Here is a 22,500-nt window from a genome sequence, read left to right on the forward strand (position 1 = left end):
TCTGGTGTGCGATAGAGAAGCTGATGGAAAACGTGAAAGATGAGGAAGTTGTTGTGGTAGGAGGAGACCTAAATGGACATGTGGGAAGGAGTATGGATGGTTTTGAAGGAGTTCATGGGGGTTACGGATATGGTGTGAAAAAAGGAGAAGGTGAAAGGATTTTGGAGTTTGCTGATGGAGCTGATTTGTTGATTTGTAATACTCAGTTCCAGAAAGAGGATAATAAGCTTGTTACATACACGTCAGGTGGGTCGACGACAACCGTTGACTACCTGATGGTGCGTAGGCGAGATAGGGGGCACCTCCGAGACACAAAGGTGATCCCGGGGGAGGAGGCTGTTTCACAGCACCACTTGGTTGTCTGCGACGTAAGGGTGAAAGGTGCGAGGAGAGCTCGGCGGGTGAAGTACCAACCGAGAATGAAGGTGTGGAGGTTGAAAGAGGTGACAGTAAGGGAGGCATTAAAAGAGAGGCTGAGTAGGGTCGAGGATGATGTGGTTGAGCTTGAAAGTGGTTGGATGTCAATGAAAGCTAGTCTGTTGGGAGCCGTTGGTGAGGTATGTGGATGGACAAAAGGACCACCAAGGCACTCGGAAACATGGTGGTGGGATGATGAAGTTGGAAAGACGATTGACGAGAAGAGGAAGAAGTTCAAGGAGTGGCAGAAGGCGAAGGGTACGGGAGCAGAAACAGCAGAGCATGAAAGTTATAAGGCAGCCAGGAAGGCTGCAAAGAAAGAGGTAGCAAAGGCGCAGGAGGCATGTAGGAAAATGTTCGGAGAACGCTTGGATTCAGAAGAGGGTCAGAGAGCGGTATTCAGGATTGCAAAGCAGATAGCGAAAGAGAGGTGTGATGTGATGGGGGTGAGCTGCTTGAAGGATGAAGTGGGACAAATCGTTGTCGACCCAGATGGAATTAAAGGAAGATGGAAAAGATATATGGAAATGCTGTTGAATACAGAGAATGAATGGGATGGCAACATAGAGAGTAACCCAGTTTTAGGACTGGCAGAGAAGATAACTGAGAAGGAAGTTGAGGAAGCGATAAAAGCAATGAAGGGTAGAAAAGCGGGAGGGCCGACGGGAGTTGTGGGAGATATGTTGAAGGCAGCAGGAAGTTGGGGTGTGAAGAGAATGACAGAGATCTGTAATCTGGTGGTGAAAGAAGGCCGCATTCCAGTGGATTGGGAACTGAGTACCCTCGTCCCTCTATACAAGGGGAAAGGTGACCCTCTGGAGTGTGGCTCGTACCGAGCGATAAAGTTATTGGAGCATGGAATGAAGGTATTGGAAAGGGTGTTGGAGAGGAGGATAAGGAAGAAAGTGAAGATCGACGAAATGCAGTTTGGATTTATGCCAGGAAGAGGAACGACAGACGCGCTTTTCATTGTGAGGCAGTTGCAGGAGAAGTACATGGAGAAGAGGAAGAAGTTGTTTCTTGGGTTTGTTGATCTGGAGAAAGCATTCGATCGGGTTCCACGCAAAGTATTGACATGGGCATTGAGGAAGTTAGGAGTGGAGGAATGGTTGATCAGAGTAGTGATGGCAATGTACAAAAGAGCACGCACAGCTGTAAGGACGAAGGATGGGAACAGTGGTGAGTTTGAGGTGAAGGTGGGAGTGCATCAGGGGTCGGTACTAAGTCCACTACTATTTGTAGCTGTGATGGAGGTGCTGGCTCAGAACGTAAAGGAGGGTTTACCGTGGGAGTTGTTGTATGCAGATGATCTGGTGTTGATTGCGGAAAGTATGGATGGACTGAAGGAAAAGATGAACACGTGGAAGGAATGTATGGAGACAAAAGGTCTGAAGGTGAATATCGGAAAGACGAAGGTGATGGCAAGTGGTAAAGCATGTGGTGAGGTGGAAAGAACTGGGAAGTGGCCCTGTGCTGTGTGTAGGAAGGGTGTCGGAGTGAACTCCATTCAGTGTACAATGTGCGCTGAGTGGGTTCATCAAAAATGTAGTGGTCTGAGAGGGTCATTAACCAGTGTGGCAGCTACATTCAAATGTAAGGTGTGCACAGAGGGAGCTGCAGATGGAGGAAATGTTGAGTTGGATCTTGGAGATGGCGTGAAGCTGGAAGGTGTGAAAACATTTTGCTACCTCGGAGACATGCTGAATGGAGAAGGTGGATCAGACTCGGCAACGGTTGCTCGAGTGAGATGTGCATGGAAGAAGTTTCGGGAATTGAGTGGCGTGCTGATGATGAGGGGAGTGTCGTTGAAGCTGAAGGGAAAGGTGTATGCTGCATGTGTGAGAAGTGTTATGATATATGGGAGCGAGACATGGGTAATGAACGTAGAGCAGCAACGAAGGTTGGAAAGGGTGGAAATGCGAATGGTTCGACGGATGTGCGGAGTATCGTTGAGAGAGAGGAAGACAAATGATAAATTGCGAAAGATGATGGGAATAGAGCCTGTGATTGATGCTGTGAAGAGGAACAGGTTGAGATGGTTTGGTCATGTGTTGAGGAAGGATGAAAGTGACTGGTTGAGAAGAGTGATGGAAATGAATGTAGAAGGAAGTAGAAGACGGGGAAGACCGAGAAAGACTTGGCTAAAGATGGTGGAAGAAGAAATGCGGGCAAGGGGGTTAACAAGGAGAGATGCAGAAAATAGGGCAAAATGGAGAAGATTGTCATGGGGACCGCAAGGCTAACCCCCGCTCTAGCAGGGAAAATGGCCTTTAAAATGCATGTTGTTGTTGTTGGTGTGTGTGTGTGTGTGTGTGTGTGTGTGTGGGTGTGTGTGTGTGTGTGTGTGTGTGTGTGTGTGTGTGTGTGTGTGTGATGGGGAGGGAGAGGATTTGAGCTCTTGAAGTCACATTTTACATGATATGTGATGACACATTTCAAACTGTATTTCCCATGTGCACGCACATGCATTCATATGTTATCAGAAGTATATACATCGTGTAGATTACATCATTTGTGCATCTGATAAATTGCCAGTAACCATTTTGTAAAACTGAATGTGCAGCAACTAAATGAAGATGTCCAAATGTCACACACATCCATGGCTGTGGGATTCACACGGGTGATCCCACCAGTATATTATATTCTCCGTAGGTGATCCTGTCTGTGTGTCTGTCCGGGGGTGTGACTTCCTCCGTTGAGAGAGTAGCTCCGCCTATTCTGGAAGAGGCTTCAAAAACAAATATCCACCATTTTCTTTCCTCGCAAAGCTTTGAGGCCTCTTTTGTTCGGCCTGCGGTGTCTTGCTCTCTCTCACAGTTTTATTTCAACTCTAATTCGATATCTCATTTCATTTTTCACAGTCGCTAACATGGTTTTAGACTCAGTTGCAAAAAAACGGGAATAAAATTCGATGAAAGTTACTGTTTATAGAACAAAATGCATTTTCAAAGGCCTGTAACATGAAGCCCATTCATTGAGTCTCCCTCACAGCTTTATCTCGACTAATTCACCATCATAGTCGCTAAGATGGTTCAAGTCTGTTTCAGCTAAAGTTGAGAAAATCGGCGACATGTATTCCAACAGCCGTTTTGAATGTGTCGACTATTATGTTGGCAAGGGGAAGGAGAGCGGGGAAGGAGAGAGGGGAATGACAGAGAAGAATGACAGTATAGAATGAGAAGCGAAGGAGAGAGGAGAGAACGTTCCCAGGACTTCATTATTTATATTATTATGGTACTTAGTAAAGATAGAGCGACTGAATACTGAAGTTCGGGATCGAACCAAAGTGTAATTATACTTTTCCATATCCATGGGGTGTATATACAGAGTTTGTTTTGAGCGAGTCAACTCTTTTCCAACCATGGAATTAAACAATACAGCACTTCAAAAATTACATAACAATGTAAACTAACTATGGAATACAATATTTATTAATAACGTTTCGTTTTAATCTATTTTTACTTTGTGAAGCGAAAAGTTATCGACACATTCAAGTTTTAAAATTAAGAAGAGTCATGGGCCTATAAGCCTACGATCAGCCTCTGTATGCTCTGTATGATCGGATGTGCATTTTAAGACTCAATCAACACGTCTTCGATCATGAATTACGTTTTGAACAACTCAAGCAAAGGCAACGAGGTAATGCCTGTTTCGTTCGGAGCGATTATACACCGCCCAAAGAGAATGCGTTTCATAGCCACAGGAACTAAAATCGTGAAATCTTTATAAAATCTTTTTTTTTTGTTTGCACGAGTTTCCGTGTGTGTGTGTGTGTGTGTGTGTGTGTGTGTGTGTGTGTATGTATATATGTGTATATATGTGCATATATATGTGTGTGTGTGTGTGTGTGTGTGTGTGTGTGTGTGTGTGTGTGTGTATATGTGTATGTGTATGTGTATATGTGTATGTGGGTGTGCATGCACATGCATTCACATGTTATCAGAAGTAAATGAATTGTGTAGATGACATCATTTGTGGATCTGATTAATTGGCAGTAACCATTTTGTGAAACTGAATGTGCAGGTGCAGCATCAAACTCAAGATGTCCAAATGTCATGCACGTCCATGCCCGTGGGATTCCCATGGGTGACCCCACTAGTGTATATATATTATGTTTGTGCGATATTGGAAAAACTAATATCACCATAATGGACCTCATTATCACGATCATCACCATAGTATAAACAAGAAGAAAAAGACATAAAATGTCATAGCCCCCGCCATGGTTTTCGTAATTTTGCTATACGGAGTCAAAGGCTGTCAGTCGGCCATCTTTGGTCGGATGACAAAACAAAATATTCTGCATATGTATACTCTCATGTATTATTGTCTATGTTCCAAGTTTTAAGAAAATTGGACCATGCATGTCTGATAAATTGTTGGAGACACGTTTAAATAACAAAATGGCCACCAGTCAGCCATCTTGGATATGATCTCGAAAAAAATTACGTGTATATGTAAGCCGTCATTCATTATCTGTATGCCAAGTTTGAACAACATCGGCAAATGCATGTCTGATAAAAGGTTGAGGACGTGTTCAACATTGGGTTTTTTTACAACTAAAATGGCCGCCAGTCGGCCATCTTTGATCATGAAACAAAATGATGTGCATACATATGTAATGTATCCCATGATGTATTGTCTTTGTGCCAACTATGAACAAAATTGGTCCTTACATCTCCGAGATATGGTTGCAGATGCACGGACGCACGAGACCAAATCCATAAGCCCCCATTTCGAATTAGTTCCTTGAGAACCATGTGGCATACAATAACAATGCACATAAAAACAAACTGAATAGCCATAGAGTCGCCTGTGTTGGTATTCTTTATTTCACAATTCTGTTGCAGTTTGTTTAAAGTCAAACCTCATTTTACCTGGACGAAATCGCTTTGCTTCTTTGCCGAGCGACTGGACGAGCAGTTTGCAAAGCGGTTGATACGGAATGTTTGGCTTGGCAAGCGATAGCAAGCTGCTTGTCAACGGAACACACAATTTGTGAAGAAAGTCATATATGACCATCTTCACTCTTCGGGAATTTAAAATTACTCCTTTGACGTTGAACTTTGTGGGCTGACAGGATGGCCTAGAGGTATGCACACTCACCTTCTGAGCTGTCTAGCCTGGGCTTGAATCCAGACCCAGCTATAAACTATCAGTTTGGTGTTTCACAGGCATAGTCAGGTTCACTATGTCAATAAATCATATTTCGTTCAAAATCATGGTAGATTAGCAAACCTATACATTTTTGGAAAGGTTATAGCATAAGGAAACTAAAAATCAATGTTTACATTTGGAGAGATACCTGTATGGCGGCCATTTTGGATTTTCAAAATGGCCACTGTAAAATACATATTTTGTTCTATTTCTGCCTCTAATTACCCTAAAAACTTTTAAAAATATACTAAACCTATATTTTCAGGGACAAGGAATCCAATGAAAGTATCAAATTAGTGCTATGGGGAATGGTAAGACACGAATCAAAGGTTTTGAATTGCAAAATACTGTCTTTATATTCGCGATAAGTTGCATAATCAAATACATGTTATCATTTTGTACAGGCAGTTAATAACATCAAAATGTGTCACAATAATTCATATCACCAAACATACACAGGCAGTCAGCAAAATCATATATACACATGCAGTCAGTATAACTTCACATCTACACAGGCAGTCAATGACAAAATATACACAGGCAGTCAATGGCATCAAACATACACGATTACAGAATATGCCATTTAGAGTTCGTCATCACTGTCCTGTGTGTCGTATCCGACAATATAGTCCGCATCGTTTTCACAGTCCGTTCCACACAAGCAAAGGTCGGTCAAATTGATTGGCAAATCGAATTGGTCGAATGGTCGATCGAATCGAATTCGATGAATCGAATCGAATCGAATCGATCGAATTCGATGAATCGAATCGAATCGATCGAATTCAATGAATCGAATCGAATCGATCGAATTCGATGAATCGAATCGAATCGATCGAATGGTCGATCGAAGCGATTGGTCGAATGGGTCGAATTGGTCGAATCGAATTGGTCGATTGGTCGAATTGAATTGGTCGGAATTGGCAAATGTAAACATTGATTTTCAGATTTTCCATGTAATAACGTTTCCAAAAATGTATAGGTTTGCTAATCTACCATGATTTTGAACGAAAAAACATAGTGAACCTGACTAGCAAGGGGATTCATCAATGTGTGTGCCCGTCCCTTGGATGGACGTTAATCTAGGAGTCCCGTCTGCCAGCATGTGTTGGTGGACGTTAAAGATCCCATGGTGTCCTTCACAAAGAGTTGGCGAGTATTGCCGGCACCATGGCTAGGCAAACTAACTCGGCGAATGTCAGGCATGGCCAGCCAGTTCGTGAATGACTTGGGACAAGCTTCCCCCATCCGACCCCACAAGGTGGGATAATAGTGATCGTTAAAGAACAACAACGTTGATGTTGAACTTCGTGAATAATAAATGCCAAGCAATCCCATGGAGTGGCAAGAATGTAATAAACAAATAAATGAAGGAAACACACGTCACCAGGTTTTCCATTCATTCGATCCAATGAGAATGGTGAGAGGAGAGAAGCACGGCATTACCTGCATGTCCTTGTCCTCAATGGCAAAACTCCATACACCGAGTACGCTCACCTTCTCGTTTAACATGATGTTGCTTTGAGTGCTCAACTTCGTGCACAGACAAAGTGAACTCAAATGGATCGGTAATTTCGACACTGGCAGCAGTTTTGGCGCCTTTAATTGGTTGTTACACACTTTTATTTAACTTCATCTGAACTTGGTTTGTCCCATTTCAAATCTTTGAACCGTTCGTTTTCTAGGTTCCATACGTCCGAGAGAGCTTAAATTTGGCCCACGGTCCTCTTTTCTGGTACATTTTCATCTATCAAAATTAAATAATAATAATAAAAAATTCAATTTAAAAAATAGGTTTAAAACTTTTTAAAAATAAATGTGTGTAGCCCTAAAACATATTTTTTTGTTTACTTGTTTATTTTAATGTTTATTGCTTCAGGGTATACAATTTAAATTACATCTTGGAGAATATACATTCCATATTATATCACCTGCTTTATTTTACAGAGCTGCATTTAGTACGGGTATATCTTTTGAGATAAACTAAACACACTAACCGCTCAAATCAATCAATACACCGTCAATATCCAGGTTCAACTTACGTTACACCTACCGCGCATGCGCAGCAGCTATCGTGATAATTAATTTCCATTATCATTATCGCGATAGCAAATCTAAAGCACGATTATCATGCTGTCGCGATTATCTCGCTCAGCACTAATATCTATGTCTATACATACTGTATATATGTGTATATATATATATATATAATATAATATAATATAATATAATCTAATCTAAAAGAGAGGCTGAGTATGGTAGAGGATGATGTGGTTGAGCTTGAAAGTGGTTGGATGTCAATGAAAGATAGTCTGTTGGGAGCCGTTGGTGAGGTATGTGGATGGACAAAAGGACCACCGAGGCACTCGGAAACATGGTGGTGGGATGATGAAGTTGGAAAGAGGATTGACGAGAAGAGGAAGAAGTTCAAGGAGTGGCAGAAGGCGAAGGGTACGGGAGCAGAAAAAGCAGAGCATGAAGGTTACAAGGCTGCAAAGAAAGAGGTAGCAAAGGCACAGGAGGAATGCAGAAAAATGTTCGGAGAACGCTTGGATTTGGAAGAGGGTCAGAGAGCGGTATTCAGGATTGCAAAGTAGATAGCAAAAGAGAGGTGTGATGTGATGGGGGTGAGTTGCTTGAAGGATGAAGTGGGACAAATCGTTGTGGACCCAGATGGAATTAAAGGAAGATGGAAGAGATATATGGAAATACTGTTGAATGCAGAGAATGAATGGGATGGCAACATAGAGAGTAACCCAGTTTTAGGACCGGCAGAGAAGATAACCGAGAAGGAAGTTGAGGAAGCGATAAAAGCAATGAAGAGTAGAAAAGCGGGAGGGCCGATGGGAGTTGTGGCAGATATGTTGAAGGCAGCGGGAAATTGGGGTGTGAAGAGAATGACAAAGATCTGCAATCTGGTGGTGAAAGAAGGCCGCATTCCAGTGGATTGGGAAATGAGTACCCTCGTCCCTCGATACAAGGGGAAAGGTGACCCTCTGGACTGTGGCTCGTATCGAGCGATAAACTTATTGGAGCATGGAATGAAGGTATTGGAAAGGGTGTTGGAGAGGAGGATAAGGAAGAAAGTGAAGAGTGACGAAATGCAGTTTGGATTTATGCCAGGAAGAGGAACGACAGACGCGCTTTTTATTGTGAGGCAGTTGCAGGAGAAGTACATGGAGAAGAGGAAGAAGTTGTTTCTTGGGTTTGTTGATCTGGTGAAAGCATTCGATAGGGTTCCACGTGAAGTAGTGACATGGGCATTGAGGAAGTTAGGAGTGGAGGAATGGTTGATCAGAGTAGTGATGGCAATGTACAAAAGAGCGCGCACAGCTGTAAGGACGAAGGACGGGAACAGTGGTGAGTTTGAAGTGAAGGTGGGAGTGCATCAGGGGTCGGTACTAAGTCCACTACTATTTGTAGCTGTGATGGAGGTACTGGCTCGGAACGTAAAGGAGGGTTTACCGTGGGAGTTGTTGTATGCAGATGATCTGGTGTTGATTGCAGAAAGTATGGATGGACTGAAGGAGAAGATGAACAAGTGGAAGGAATGTATGGAGACGAAAGGTCTGAAGGTGAATATCGGAAAAACAAAGGTGATGGCAAGTGGTAAAGCATGTGGTGAGGTGGAAAGAACTGGGAAGTGGCCACGTGCTTTGTGCAGGAAGGGTGTCGGAGTGAACTCAATTAAATGTACAATGTGCGCTGAGTGGGTTCATCAAAATTGTAGTGGTTTGCGAGGGTCATTAACCAGTGTGGCAGGTACATTCAAGTGTAAGGTGTGCACAGAGGGAGCTGCAGATGGAGGAAATGTTGAGTTGGGTCTTGGAGACGGCGTGAAGCTGGAAGGTGTGAAAACATTTTGTTACCGAGGAGACATGCTGAATGGAGAAGGTGGATCAGACTCGGCAACGGTTGCTCGAGTGAGATGTGCATGGAAGAAGTTTCGGGAACTGAGTGGCGTGCTGACGAGGAGGGGAGTGTCGTTGAAGCTGAAGGGAAAGGTGTATGCTGCATGTGTGAGAAGTGTTATGATTTATGGGAGCGAGACATGGGTAATGTACGTAGAGCAGCAACGAAGGCTGGAAAGGGTGGAAATGCGAATGGTTCGGTGGATGTGTGGAGTATCGTTGAGAGAGAGGAAGGCAAATTATGAATTGTGAAAGATGATGGGAATAGAGCCTGTGATGGATGCTGTGAAGAGAAACAGGTTGAGATGGTTTGGTCATGTGTTGAGGAAGGATGAAAGTGACTGGTTGAGAAGAGTGATGGAAATGAATGTGGAAGGAAGTAGAGGACGGGGAAGACCGAGAGAGACTTGGCTAAAGATGGTCGAAGAAGAATTGCGGGCAGGGGGGTTAACAAGGGGAGATGCAGAAAATAGGGCAAAATGGAGAAGATTGTCATGGGGACCGCAAGGCTAACCCCCGCTCTAGCAGGGAAAATGCCCTTAAAATGCCTGTTGTTGTTGTGTAATATAATATAATATATATATACATATACACATGTCTATATATATATATATAATTATATATATACACACACTCATTCCAAGAATCAAAGGGCATGGGAGGGGTCAATTTGTTTAAATAATCCTAGCCACCTGCGTAATTGATTAGGTGAGAGTTGATTGGTTATTCCCTCCATTCATATGTGAGAGATGTGGGTGGGTCTTTGGTTTTATTTGTGGATTGACTGCTCGACATATTTGCATTGTACATGCTTGGGAGCCTCGATGGTCCACGTTTCAGTCTTAGATGTCGCTGATGACTCGCCAATAAGCAATGAAACCTGTCCAGCAGCTGAGGGGGGGGGGGGGGGTGTAACATTGTGTTTCTCTTGAGTGTACTATGTGTAAATGTTATAGCTGTGGAGGGACTCTGGGAAGAATTTCAAACAGCAAAGGATTTACCTTGTGTAGCCTTTCATGGTTGCAGTTATATAGCTTTCTTTGGGTAGAAGAGCATGGGAAGAGTCGTGACATATATATAGCCAGGAAGCTGGTCAAAGAAACATTATAAATCCTTGGAACGCATATTGTTTCAAAATCCGGCCAGAAACTAATTTCTGTAATGTGATGTCATTGTTCTAGACGATAATTTACCATCAAAAACAACAAAACCACTAACAAAGAATAAAGAACAATATGCAAAAAATCCACAAAACACCTTCCGAGGCTAAGACTTCACCTTGACATTACTATTGAAGTTAATGAAACTGAGATTGCGGCTTTTTGTTGTTTTGTTTTTTCCAAAATACATCACCCAAAATCAAAGTGTGGTAAATATTATTGGTTGGTCTAAGAATAACCAACATATATATATATATATATGTATATGTTAACATCAATTTATGATCAAATTGGATAGCATGAAACAGGTGCATGCTTCACACTCAAACACCACAGTAACGGTGACACCCAGTGTACAAATTACCAGGAGATGATTGTCTTTTAGAAATAAAACTGAACAAATCTACTATGAAGGGATGCCACGAAAGCTTAATTACCTTGGGGTCCTTTACCCAAATTGCCTCTTGGATTACAGAAACAGTGAAAAAGAATAAACTAACATCCAATGTGAAAGTAATCATTTCAGGTTACACATTGTGTTTATCCAAAAGGATGGTGCAGGGGTGGCGACTTACCTTTGAGCTTTGCCCCTCCAGGTTCCATTATCCACCTGAATATAAACAGTCGGATTGGTGCTTCCCAGGCATGGCTTTATCCTTTGCATCACAAGGTGCACCTTCCTTTGGATTAACGTTAAGCTGGGTGTCTGCCAGAATTAGGTGGTGGACGTTAAGTATGCCACGGTGTCTTTCACGAAGAGTATGCGAACTATCATCGGCATCCCAAACACATCCCAAATTCCTGTCCTAATCAGCTTCAGTGGGATGTCAGGCATGACCAGCCGTTTCAAAGAAGACTTGGATAAGAAAGACCCCCTTCTCTGTGCCGAACCCGCAAGAAAATGCAGGGAAAGGATTGGCCTAGTTGAAGCAGAAGTAGCAGGCCAGTTGAATATTCATTTTCATGAAGATTGATTTGCAGTTGGATTAAACGGCTTTTATAACAGAGAATTGCAATTTAAAATGTTTTCTCTTTCGCCCTGTATTCATTCTGGCCTCGGAATATTTTACAATCAACAATTATCTGTTGTATATCTCAAAGTATAGTAGGAGACAAAGATGTTTATACTCCTACAAAGAGCACCGGAGCAATTGCCTGGCATTTGATGGAGTAAAATATTCCCCTTTGTATTAAAAGTTTGGAAACAAATTGGCAGACCCTGGATGCTCAAGCAGAAGTGGCCGGAGGATTAAAAATCAGGACGGCATAGGCAAGCAAATTACCTTGGGGTTTGCCTGAGATTGGGGTTTGGGGTTTGCCTGAGGTTTGCCTGATTGCCTGAGAGTATTCATGTTTTCGTAGTGTAAATGTATGTAAATTTTATGGAGTGCCCTGTCTTGTTGAGAGCTTTGGCTGAGCTACGCGATCAGTTAAGCTTAGGGTTACATGGCAGCGTTTCGCGCCTTCAACCGCGGAGAAAACCAAGCATGTCCATAAACTTGTCAAACAGTCCTCCTTTTTGATTTGATGGAGCCCATTTGTTACAGGGGTTATATAATAATGTCCCACGGCAGTTATATTCCTTTAATTTAAATACCATCTTCCCTTCTCAATCTCCTGACCACATTGTGGGTCAGCATGATTTATCCTTGTGAGTACACCAAGAGCTGAATTATTTATGTGCACCGGGGAAACTAATCTGCTGCTTTACGACTTTCCAATGCATTGAACATTAGCAGTGGCAATAAACACATAATTAAATAATGACCCATATCTTGCGGTGCGTAATTTAAAGCAGGGGATTTGCACTCCATTCTCTGGGCCTGTTCAAGATTCATGGAGAAGCTCTGGCATCTCGTCATGCCTCGTGGTTCATGGCCTGGGTGGGTATACATTCATCAGCCTCGCTTCGAGCTTATCAAATGCATTTAAACTCGGTGCGCTTTGGACGCAAGCGATGGAGGAAGGTCTCCGCTGCTACGATCAGGCCTAAACGGTCACACAAAATATGTGGTGCACCGATTGTGGGGTGTGCAGAATGGGTGCATTTTGTGAACTCGGGTCTGTCAAACGTATTGGTAGTAGGATTTCTCTCTGGTGAAGGAGGGAGGACCCTTTAGATATTACGCAAATGAATCTGAAGCAGAAAACAATGTGCGGTGGAGAAAAGGTCCTCATGGGACAATAAGCATACAGGAAAGGATCGGTTGGTTGACAGTTGAGCAAAATGTTTGGCAAGCCATAGCTCTTTACCACGTGCAATTATCCTTACTAGTACAATTATAATTATCCTTACTAGTGCAATTATCCTTACTAGTACACGTGCAATTATCCATCTAGTAAGGATAATTGCACGTGGTAAAAAGTAAGGAAAGGGTTCTCAACGACTTCTCTGCACAGGAACTCAACGAAGCTTCAGACACTGCTGTCATGAATGGATCGAGATAGGAGAACCTTTGAACAACCAGTTAATTCTGGGAAACAGCACAGCACGAACACAGCTCCGCGGCCCACATTTCATCGGGTGCGTAAATCCCTCTTTCGTGCGTGCCACCTGTCTTTACCACTGGCGGGCACTTATAACAACTTGAATAATATCCCGAAATTTCCCCTTTTCCAATAAGAGAGTTATTTTTAAAGAACGTTTAACTGGGCCTGAACAGATTGGTTAATCAAATTTTTTTAACCATATCAGTCACATCAAGCACACCCCTAAATCAACTGCCTAACACCATAAAATCGGATCACTGGACTTGCTCAATGTGTCTGGTAACTCAATGGTCTGTTGGATAACATGGTGCAATCTGAATTCAACTTAGAGATCAATAACTGGTAGCAATGCTCACACAACTGGATATGTGTAGGGCTTCAAGTTTTTCATTTCAGAAACCAGTTCAAAAAAATTAATATCCAATAAATGTTCAAATCAAACAAAGTCCTGATATCTCTAGGGAAGTGGAAGAGCTCTTCCACTTAGCGTTCTACCAGGAGCGGGTTGTGAGTCGTGCAGTCTATATGGTGTAGACTGCATGGTGGTCACCCTCAGAGGTTCAGATAGGCTGCACCTCTGGCACTGAAGCAAGGGTATTTGTCGATGGAGAGGTAACATGGTGACTCGGTACTGGGATTTACAAGATGATGTAGCTACTGATGATTCTGTTGGTAGACCCCCAACGGAGTTTCCACGACATTGGACCTATGTCCTGTGTTCGATGACTTTATGGTTCTACGTGTGGTCCATTCCTTCTGTAACTTCACTATAACATGAGCTCCTTGCTCCAGACTAAGTGGCAGACGTGTTGAATAACTCAGATCATAGAAGAAACAATATTTTCATTTCACCTTCTTGTTTGTTTCCTTGATGTTATTCGGATCAATATTTGTTTGCGCATGATTAGCTGAGATGAGCTAACACCAATTGCTGATACCGATGTTGATATCAGGCAAATGAACAATTTCAAAATATCTAGAATGGTAGTTGATGACAGCAAGCTAACGTTCTTTGTTCATTTTTTTTACAAATCTGCTGCAACCTGCTATCGTAGTTTTGGTGACGGCATTGTTTGGAGTAATTCCTTCCATTGTGATGGTTTGTGAACCCGGCAGAGCAAATGCGTGGTTACCTTCCCTTTTTGCTCTTTGGAGACCACAACACGGTCGGTTTGGCCTGTTCGAGCCATTTTGTCACTCACATAGGACCATTGTGAACATCCTCCATGACAAACGTTCTCATGCAGAAAATAAGCGCAATCTTGTCTCCATTGGACACAAGCTCCTTTAATGCGACGTGCAATAGACACTCACATGTTCTGGCAAACTCGTTATATGTTCAGACCAGTCTTGTTTGTTGACATTGAGAGTTAGGGTTGCACCACAGCTGGCCCACATCAGTCATTGAGGTATCTCCAATATTCTGGATCTTCCGCTGTTGGACACTGCCCATGTATATTTGACAAACTTCACAAAAACGTACATGTCCTCAGCTGTATAAGTAGCCTCATCGGCCGACAAGAAATATGTAGACAATGTTTCCTCAACGTATTTTCCCCTCAAAGTACTCTCCCCTTGTGACAATGAATTGTTGGGTATGCATAATTTGTCATTGGAATCTTAATGGCAGCAGGCTCAGAGCTTGGGAATTGAACGACTGGAAATGGAAATAATCATAATGAAGACAATAGTTTATGGTAGGTTGGTCGGGAGTTTCAAACTATCCAACCCCAGAAGGATCATGTCTGGAATTGTTCTCGTGCCCATTCCCCCTCCAGACACCCTTTCTCAATTTGAGCATAGATCCTCTCCATACAGGTTAGGATATGTGAGGAGGAAGCAATTGGCTTTGGATCTCCATCATGCTTTTGAAACAGTGCACCACCCTAGCCATCGGTCTCAACATCAGCACCTATGGTTAGTTTGTTTGGGTCGGAGAATGGCAGAGCCGGCAATGAAGTTAACATTTTATCCAAAGTCACTTCCTGTTGAGGCCCCCAAAAGCATCCTGCCTCCAACTTAAGTAAATCTCTTCATGGGTTCATGCAAGATAACAAATCTGGCAGGAATACATCCAAATATTTCACCACACTGATTATATCTTCCATAACTTAGTGACGTTGGGTGGTGCTGAAGGGTCATTTGTCACCTTGACCGAGTCTCAATTGGCAGCGGTGCTGTCAGCACGAACATTGCGGCCATAATAGATGATTGTCTGATTTTGAATATTTGACATTTGTCCTTGTTGACTTTGAGGCCAGACACATATTTTGTAAAGGACCTGATTCAAATGAAGGTCTGGTTCATGGAAATTTTTCCAGAGATCATTATGTCATCCATACAGGTGACAACACCCTTCCCTCCCATCACCAACCACCCATTGACCCTCCAAGAAGTCAGCCATTTTCGTTCGGAGAATGTTGGAGGCAAAAGTGATTCCAAATGGAACTTCATGAAAATCGAATCAGCCCGACGGTGTTATGAATGTAGTAAGTTTCGAATGGTCTGTACAAATTGGTTTTAAAACTCATTTTCTGCATCTTATTTGGAGAATACCTTAGCTCCAAGTCATTTGGGTGCGACTTCTTCCAATGTACGCAATATGTATTTTTCATGCCTCACCTCTTTATTTATCTTCTCAATGTAAAAGCATATGGAAACATTAATCCTCGTTTTCCAATATTTATCAAATAACATCAATTAATAGGAAGACAACAATCCGTCCGATCTTATCTTGTACTGTTCATGAAACATTTTGTGTAATATATATATATGAGGGTCAGTCAATAGGTAACCTTAAAATGGTGATATAAATTCGAGAATGTAGTGTGTGTAGTTGCAGACGACATATGTTATATCGATGGGTAAGAGTCATGTTTTGCCTGTTTTAGATCTGGCAACATTGAGCGTATGATGTCAGTAAAGCAGTTCCAAGACCCTTATGTCGCAGACAACCAAGTGTTGCTGTGAAACAGCCTCCTCCCCCGGGATCACCTTTGTGTCCCGGAGGTGCCCCCTATCTCGCCTACGCGCACCAGCAGGTAGTCAACGGCTGTCGTCGACCCACCTGACGTGTATATAACAAGCTTATTGTCATCTTTCTGGAACTGAGTATTACAAATCAACAAATCAGCTCCATCAGCAAACTCCAAAATCCTTTCGCCTTCTCCATTTCTCACACCATATCCGTAACTCCCATGAACTCCCTCAAAACCATCCATACTCCTTCCCACATGTCCATTTAGGTCTCCTCCTACCACAACAACTTCCTTATCTTTCACGTTTCCATCAGCTTCTCTATCGCACACCAGAACTTGTCCTTCTCTTCATCGCTCCGACCAACCTGCGGAGCATATCCCGAGATGACGTTCACCAAGAGCTTTCCAATCATCATTTTCACCATCAACAACCTTTCACTCACTCTAGTCACACTCACCACACTGTCTACAAACTCCTCAGAAAACAGGACACCAACACCATTCACACCTTCCGGGCACCCTTGCCACACAAACTTGTATTTCTGTCCCTGCCTACCCTTCACCATTCTCACACCACTTCCCTTCCATCTCGTCTCCTGCACACAACATATGTCCACTCTTCTTCTGACCAATACTTCCACCACTTCTCCTGATCTCCCTGTCATTGTCCCGACATTCCATGTCCCAAACCTCAGAAACCGATCTCTACGTGGGGCATCAGACGTTTCGTCGTCATAAATGGAGTGATTTCCACCCTTGCTTCGATCGGGTTCCCCACCTTGAGTTTTGACGAGAGGGAGTGAGGTCCCCCACGGGGTACTTGGGGCTGTACCCAAAAATTGTCTTGGTTCCCTTTTTGAGGCAATGTTTTTATGGCCGGATGCCCTTCCTGACGCCAACCCTTTTACGAGTGTATATGTTGTACCTATTCTAAACCGGGGTACACACCGGGTACTTATTTCATTACTTAAGCAATAATCCATAAACAAATAAATAAATAAATACAGAATTAAATAAATACAATAAATAACTTACAGAAAATTTTAAAGTGGATGTTTAGAAAAATACAAGTTAATGGAAAAGAACACAATCGTGTCCTTAGGCATGAATAATACTGGATAAATATGGATCAAAATAATATTTCCGAAATATGTCATGATTTGACAAGATATAAATAAAACAATATCACTGGTGATGATGATTATAATAATAATAATAATAATAATAATAATAGTAATAATAATCATGATTATGTACATTCCATGCACAAATGCTAAGGCGACTAATGATGACTTGCAAAGTGACATAAAGACATATGGAGAGAGAAAATCCCATTAACTATACTCTCATTTCCCCCAAACCAAATCCATTGCCTGAGATGAGGTTCCTGCCAGATTTTTAAAGGACCTTTGCAAATCCACTCCTAAAAGGTCAAAATCCCCCAGGAACCTCGCAATTTTCTGGAGAACAAAAGTACATCCAAGCTAAACGGCATAAAGCTCTCCAGACCATATCCTTGATGTTCACATTTTGCATAAATTCTCTCATGGGTTACATATCCATCCCATATTTCTTAGGTATAGTTATCGTGACTTGAATTATCCTTTTTGAGAGTGAGGTGTTACTCTTATTTGCAGATCAGGCCTCAGGTTGGTAGTAACTACTTCTGGTGCGGAAAACCATACTGGACTCCAAATCTGCTTGCACCTTCAACTTTCCAGGTACTAATCATGATGTTGCATTTACTTACTGTTGACTAAATTTTGCTCACTTTTTATGTTCATTAACAAAGTCCTCTACATATGTGACCACGTACTTTCTTGATTTGTTACCACACACATACGATGCTGTGCCGAAGAACACCGAGCACCCTGTTTTGATCAATTGTGTAACAAGCTCACACCAAAAGCACAGAACACTTGCACAGCACTACATTGTTCCTCTTTTACTATTCAACACACAATAAATTATTTATTTCACTTGGTGCTAAGAAAGATTCACTGGTGTCCAAAGAGCATCAAAAGTAGTTTAATAAAAGGAAACTTCTCTGCACCTCCTCACCTTTCGACTTATTGGCTCGAGATACTTTTCTCCCAACAGGTTGATCCCAGTGCACCCATCAATCTTGCGGAAAGCATTTTGTCCTCTTTCGCTCTTCTCACCTCTCCTTAAATCAAACCCCCTTTTTCATTAACATTTCTTTTTGGACTAAAACATTTGTTTTCTCGAGAAGAGACTAACCCAAGGCATTGCTTCCCTATTTCCACCTTTTCAAACCCTTTCAATAACTTCTGTTTCTTGGCATTTCGTTTATCAGTTCTTACCTGAATCTCTTTTACAAACAGTCAGTCGAGTTGTTTTTAACAAGCAATAAAGTCTTACCTTATATAGAACCTTATTTTCCTTTCATTTGCTGTTTTTGGAAGAAAAACGACTGCGCTTTTACTCTATAAGGCTTCCGTAGTGTTGTGAGCGAGAGTGCCGCATGAAGCCATCTTCCCAGTTTTCTATTAATCTTTCCCTCAATGGTCTGTACCTTGCACAGAGCTACCTCATACATCAGGAGAGGCCACAGAAACCTTGGAAAACAATCCACGATGGTAACGCCACAGCGTAAATTTATCTGTTGGCTTGCTATTACTGCATATCGATTGCTCTCGGATCTACTTCTAGCATGACTTGAATTTCCAAACTACTTTACCCATCATAAAGTGGTACTTCTTACAATCAGCCCAATATCTAAATACCTTGCTCCTTCAATTAAGCTGTACAACATAAATATACCTTCATGCATAATATAAGAGAACACTTGCACAAGTGCTGTCTGTCTGGGTCATTGGATGAGGTCATCCGGGATTTGACATTTCATACAATTAAGCTCAGTACCTCTGAATGTTTCAGTGGATCCACTGCACCTATGCCCATTGGTTGTTATGGTGACATAAACTGTTATCTGGCTGGTTCCTCCACAAAGTGACACCTTGCATGACAGAATGACAGGTAGAAGTCACGTGGCTATAGGCTCAGCAGCAACGATTTTTTACCCTCGCCAGTGAAGAGGGTAATTGCATTTGAGACCGTTTGTTTGTCTTTGTTTGTTTGCTTGTCTGTCTGTTTGTTTGTTTGTTTGTCTGTTTGTCCGCACAGAATAAATATGATTTTCTCTACAACTGTTTTTTTTTTTTTTTTTTTGTATACATGATCGAGGCTCGTGAAAGAGCTAACATTTATCACACAAAAAATCAGACACAAAAAACATATAATAAGGGCAGCGGTAGACAAGATGGGGAGAGAAGGGGAAGCACACAAACACAACATTTGAGAGCAGGGACATCGGGAGATCTGTGGGAGGGCTTGGGGGGAGGAGGCATGGGAAGGGGGGGAGGGGTAGGAGAAGTATAGAACACAAGGACACTGCAAGGACTTCCAGGAAGGAAGTTGGTATTTCAAAAAAGTGAATCGGGTGAAATTAGCAGGGGTAGAAAAGATCAAGGTTTTGGATGGGGGAAGATGAGAGATGGTGGTGAACAGCTGTTTTAAAAACCTGAAGGGAGGAGTGGGATTGAAGAGAGTGAGGGAGTTTGTTCCAGAGGCGGGAGAAAAGAGGAATGAAGGAGTGAAGGTGAGCAGAGAGTCTTGATTTTGGCAATTTAACCAGAAGAGGGCTGCAGGCAGATCTTGTGCGACCTGTAGGAATATTTGGGGGACAGAGCCCAGAGAGAGCTGGGGGAGCAAGGCCGGAGAGGAGTCGGTAGAAGACAGAAAGACCACCAACCTGCCTGCGGTGAGTAAGTGAAAGGCCCTCGGAGTTAGCTTCATCGCAGGAGATTCCAATGATTCTGAAAGCTTTGGTTTCAACAGCGTGAAGCCGAGCTAGGTGTGAGGCAGGAGTACTGGCCCAGAGGGGAGAACAGTATTCCATTGAGCTGCGGATGAAAGCCTTGTATGTGGTGAGGAGCTCAGGTGTGACAAGGAAGGACTTCGCACGACAGAGGATGCCCAGTCGGCGACTGGCTTTGGAGGCCAGATTTGAAATGTGGTTTCCCCAGGAAAGATCATGGCAGATAGTGAGACCCAAAAGCTTGAGTGACAGAACTTCTTGGAGAGGATTATTCAGAAAGTGGATGGTAGAGTTGTCCAGTCAGTCTTTTCGGAGAGACATAGTAAGAGTGTGAGATTTGTCAGGATTGAAAGACATGTTCCACTTGTTTGACCAGTCTGTGATTTTGTCCAGATCTGCAGAGAGTGAGAGTGGGGAGGCTGCAGACTGTCGATTTGAGGGATGAGGAATGGAGCGGCAGAGTGGAGTCATCAGCAAAGAGATAGAGAGGGTTTTCAAGAGAGTCAGAGAGATCATTGATGAAGACTAGTAAAAGCACAGGGCCCAGAACACTGCCTTGGGGAACTCCAGCCTGAACAGGAAGGGGAGATGAGAGAAATCCATTCAGGGCCACACGTTGACTACGACTAGAGAGGAAGTCCGCAAGCCAAGCGTGGAGATTTCCATGGATACCATAGGAGGAGAGTTTGGTGAGCAGAGCGGGGTGCCAGACTGTATCGAAGGCAAGTGATATGTTAAGGGAGACAGCTCTAATTTCCTGTTTGGCATTGAGGACCTCCATCCATTGTTGAGACAGCAGAAGCAGCATGTCCAGATTAGAGTGACCTGGTCTGAAACCAAATTGATGATCAGAGATCAAGCCATTTGAGAAGAGGAAAGATTTGATATCTGAAGCAATGATGGATTCCATGACTTTGCTGATAATTGGGAGAAGGCTGATTGGTCTGTAGTTGCAAGGCTCTGTTTTTGCACATTTTTGGTGTAAAGCGGTGAAGTTGGCTGATTTCCAAGCTGATGGCAGATGACCTTGAGCAAAAGAGAGGGTGAAGAGAACAGAGAGAGGGAGTGAAAGAGCAGCGGAACAGGATTTTAGGACCCGTGGGCTGATGCCGTCAGGTCCAGTTGCAGAATCAGAGTCGAGGGTTGACAGAAACTTTTCCACCTTGTCAGGAGGAAAGGACACAGAGTCCAGGAACAGCTGGGTACGACTGGGTACGGTGGGTACAGAGAGGGATGGGTTTGGGACACAAGATTTAGAGGCAAACAGAGAGTTGAGGCATTCAGCTTTTTCACGTGCGGAGTCAGCTGTGTAGCCGTTTGAGGTAAGGGAGGGGATGGAGGGGGAACAAACACCAGAAACGGATTTGACCAGACGCCACCAGAATTTGGAAGAGGGAGACAGGTTTGAGAGTTCGGTCTTGAGAGTGGAGAGATATTGTTTCCTGGCTCTCCTGAGGGTGGACACATACTTGTTTCGGGCGTTGTGAAAGGAAATGAGATTTCCTTCCATTGGATTTGCTTTCCAGGAGGTGAAGGCAAGTTGTTTCTGGGCAATTGCCTCACCACAAGATTCCGTGTATCATGGAAAGGAGGAAGGGTATGACAACTGAAGGCGAGATGGGATAAATCTGTGCATGAGAGAGAGCAATTTACTTTGGAAGAAGTCCGATTGACAGGAAATTCGGTTGGTCCGATTGACAGGAAATTTTCACCATACGTTCACCTCCTCCTGTAGAATTTTTAATGATAATTATGACGTCATAGGTCATGTGGTACGGGTGCCATATTGGAAAAACCGAAAAACTTTGCACCTCTATATCTCGAAAAGTGCGGCATAGAAAAATTGAGACATTGCTCATTGTAAATAACTCTCCATGGGAAATAACATATGTTAATGATGATGTTATAGGTTCTTCCATTATGACGTCAGAATTCTCTGTCTGTAATAATGATAATTATGACGTAATATGTCATGTGGTACGTGTGCCATGTTGGAAAAAATGAAAAACTTTGTACCCCTATATCTCCAAAAGCGCTGCATAGAAAACATTGAGACATTGCTCATTGTAAAGAACTCTCCATGGGAAATAAAATATGTTAATGATGATGTCATAGGTTCCTCCATTATGACGTCATAATTCGGCAAGTACAAAACTTCATCCGATCAAGATGAAATTTCTTGAGCGTCATCTAAGGATAAATTTGTGGAGACAAAAAATAATGATGACATAATCGGTGACATGGTTCGGCCGCCATATTTGTTTTAACATAAAAGCCTTAAAAACCACTAAAACACGTCCTGGCGAGGGTCTGCAATCGCTGATTGCTCTTTCTTGTTTATTGGTTGTTCTCAATGTTGAACTCAAAACATTACCATTTTGTTGTCATTTTTGTGATCAATTTACCTATCAATGGTGATCCTAACCCAGTCTTTTTGACCAATTTCTAATTATGATATTTTAGTAGTTTGTATGTACAACTTGGAGGATTTTATGCTCAATGGTAAATATATCTCGATCCCCACTGCCCACAAACACATATCAGTTTGC

The 22,500-nt window shown here is 42.7% G+C and overlaps 1 protein-coding gene across 15 annotated transcripts in view; it reads left to right on the top strand.

Annotated features, from left to right (window-relative positions):
* Window positions 1-22,500, top strand: part of LINGO1 (leucine rich repeat and Ig domain containing 1) — a 502,233-nt gene that overhangs the window by 267,053 nt on the left and 212,680 nt on the right. For 13 of the 15 annotated variants that reach the window (XM_078771959.1, XM_078771961.1, XM_078771950.1 and 10 more), the window contains one exon: window positions 17,748-17,831. Coding sequence is in view for 5 of the 15 variants with exons in the window: in XM_078771950.1 (XP_078628076.1) it covers window positions 17,748-17,831 (84 nt within the window). In the remaining 10 variants the exon portion in view is untranslated. Of the gene's footprint in view, window positions 1-15,476; window positions 15,622-17,747; window positions 17,832-22,500 lie in introns of all 15 variants that reach the window. The other 2 variants (XM_078771951.1, XM_078771952.1) reach the window with 1 other exon arrangement.

Source organism: Myxine glutinosa, chromosome 2 (assembly GCF_964187855.1).
Source record: "Myxine glutinosa chromosome 2, kmMyxGlut1.1, whole genome shotgun sequence".
NCBI lineage: Eukaryota > Metazoa > Chordata > Myxini > Myxiniformes > Myxinidae > Myxine > Myxine glutinosa.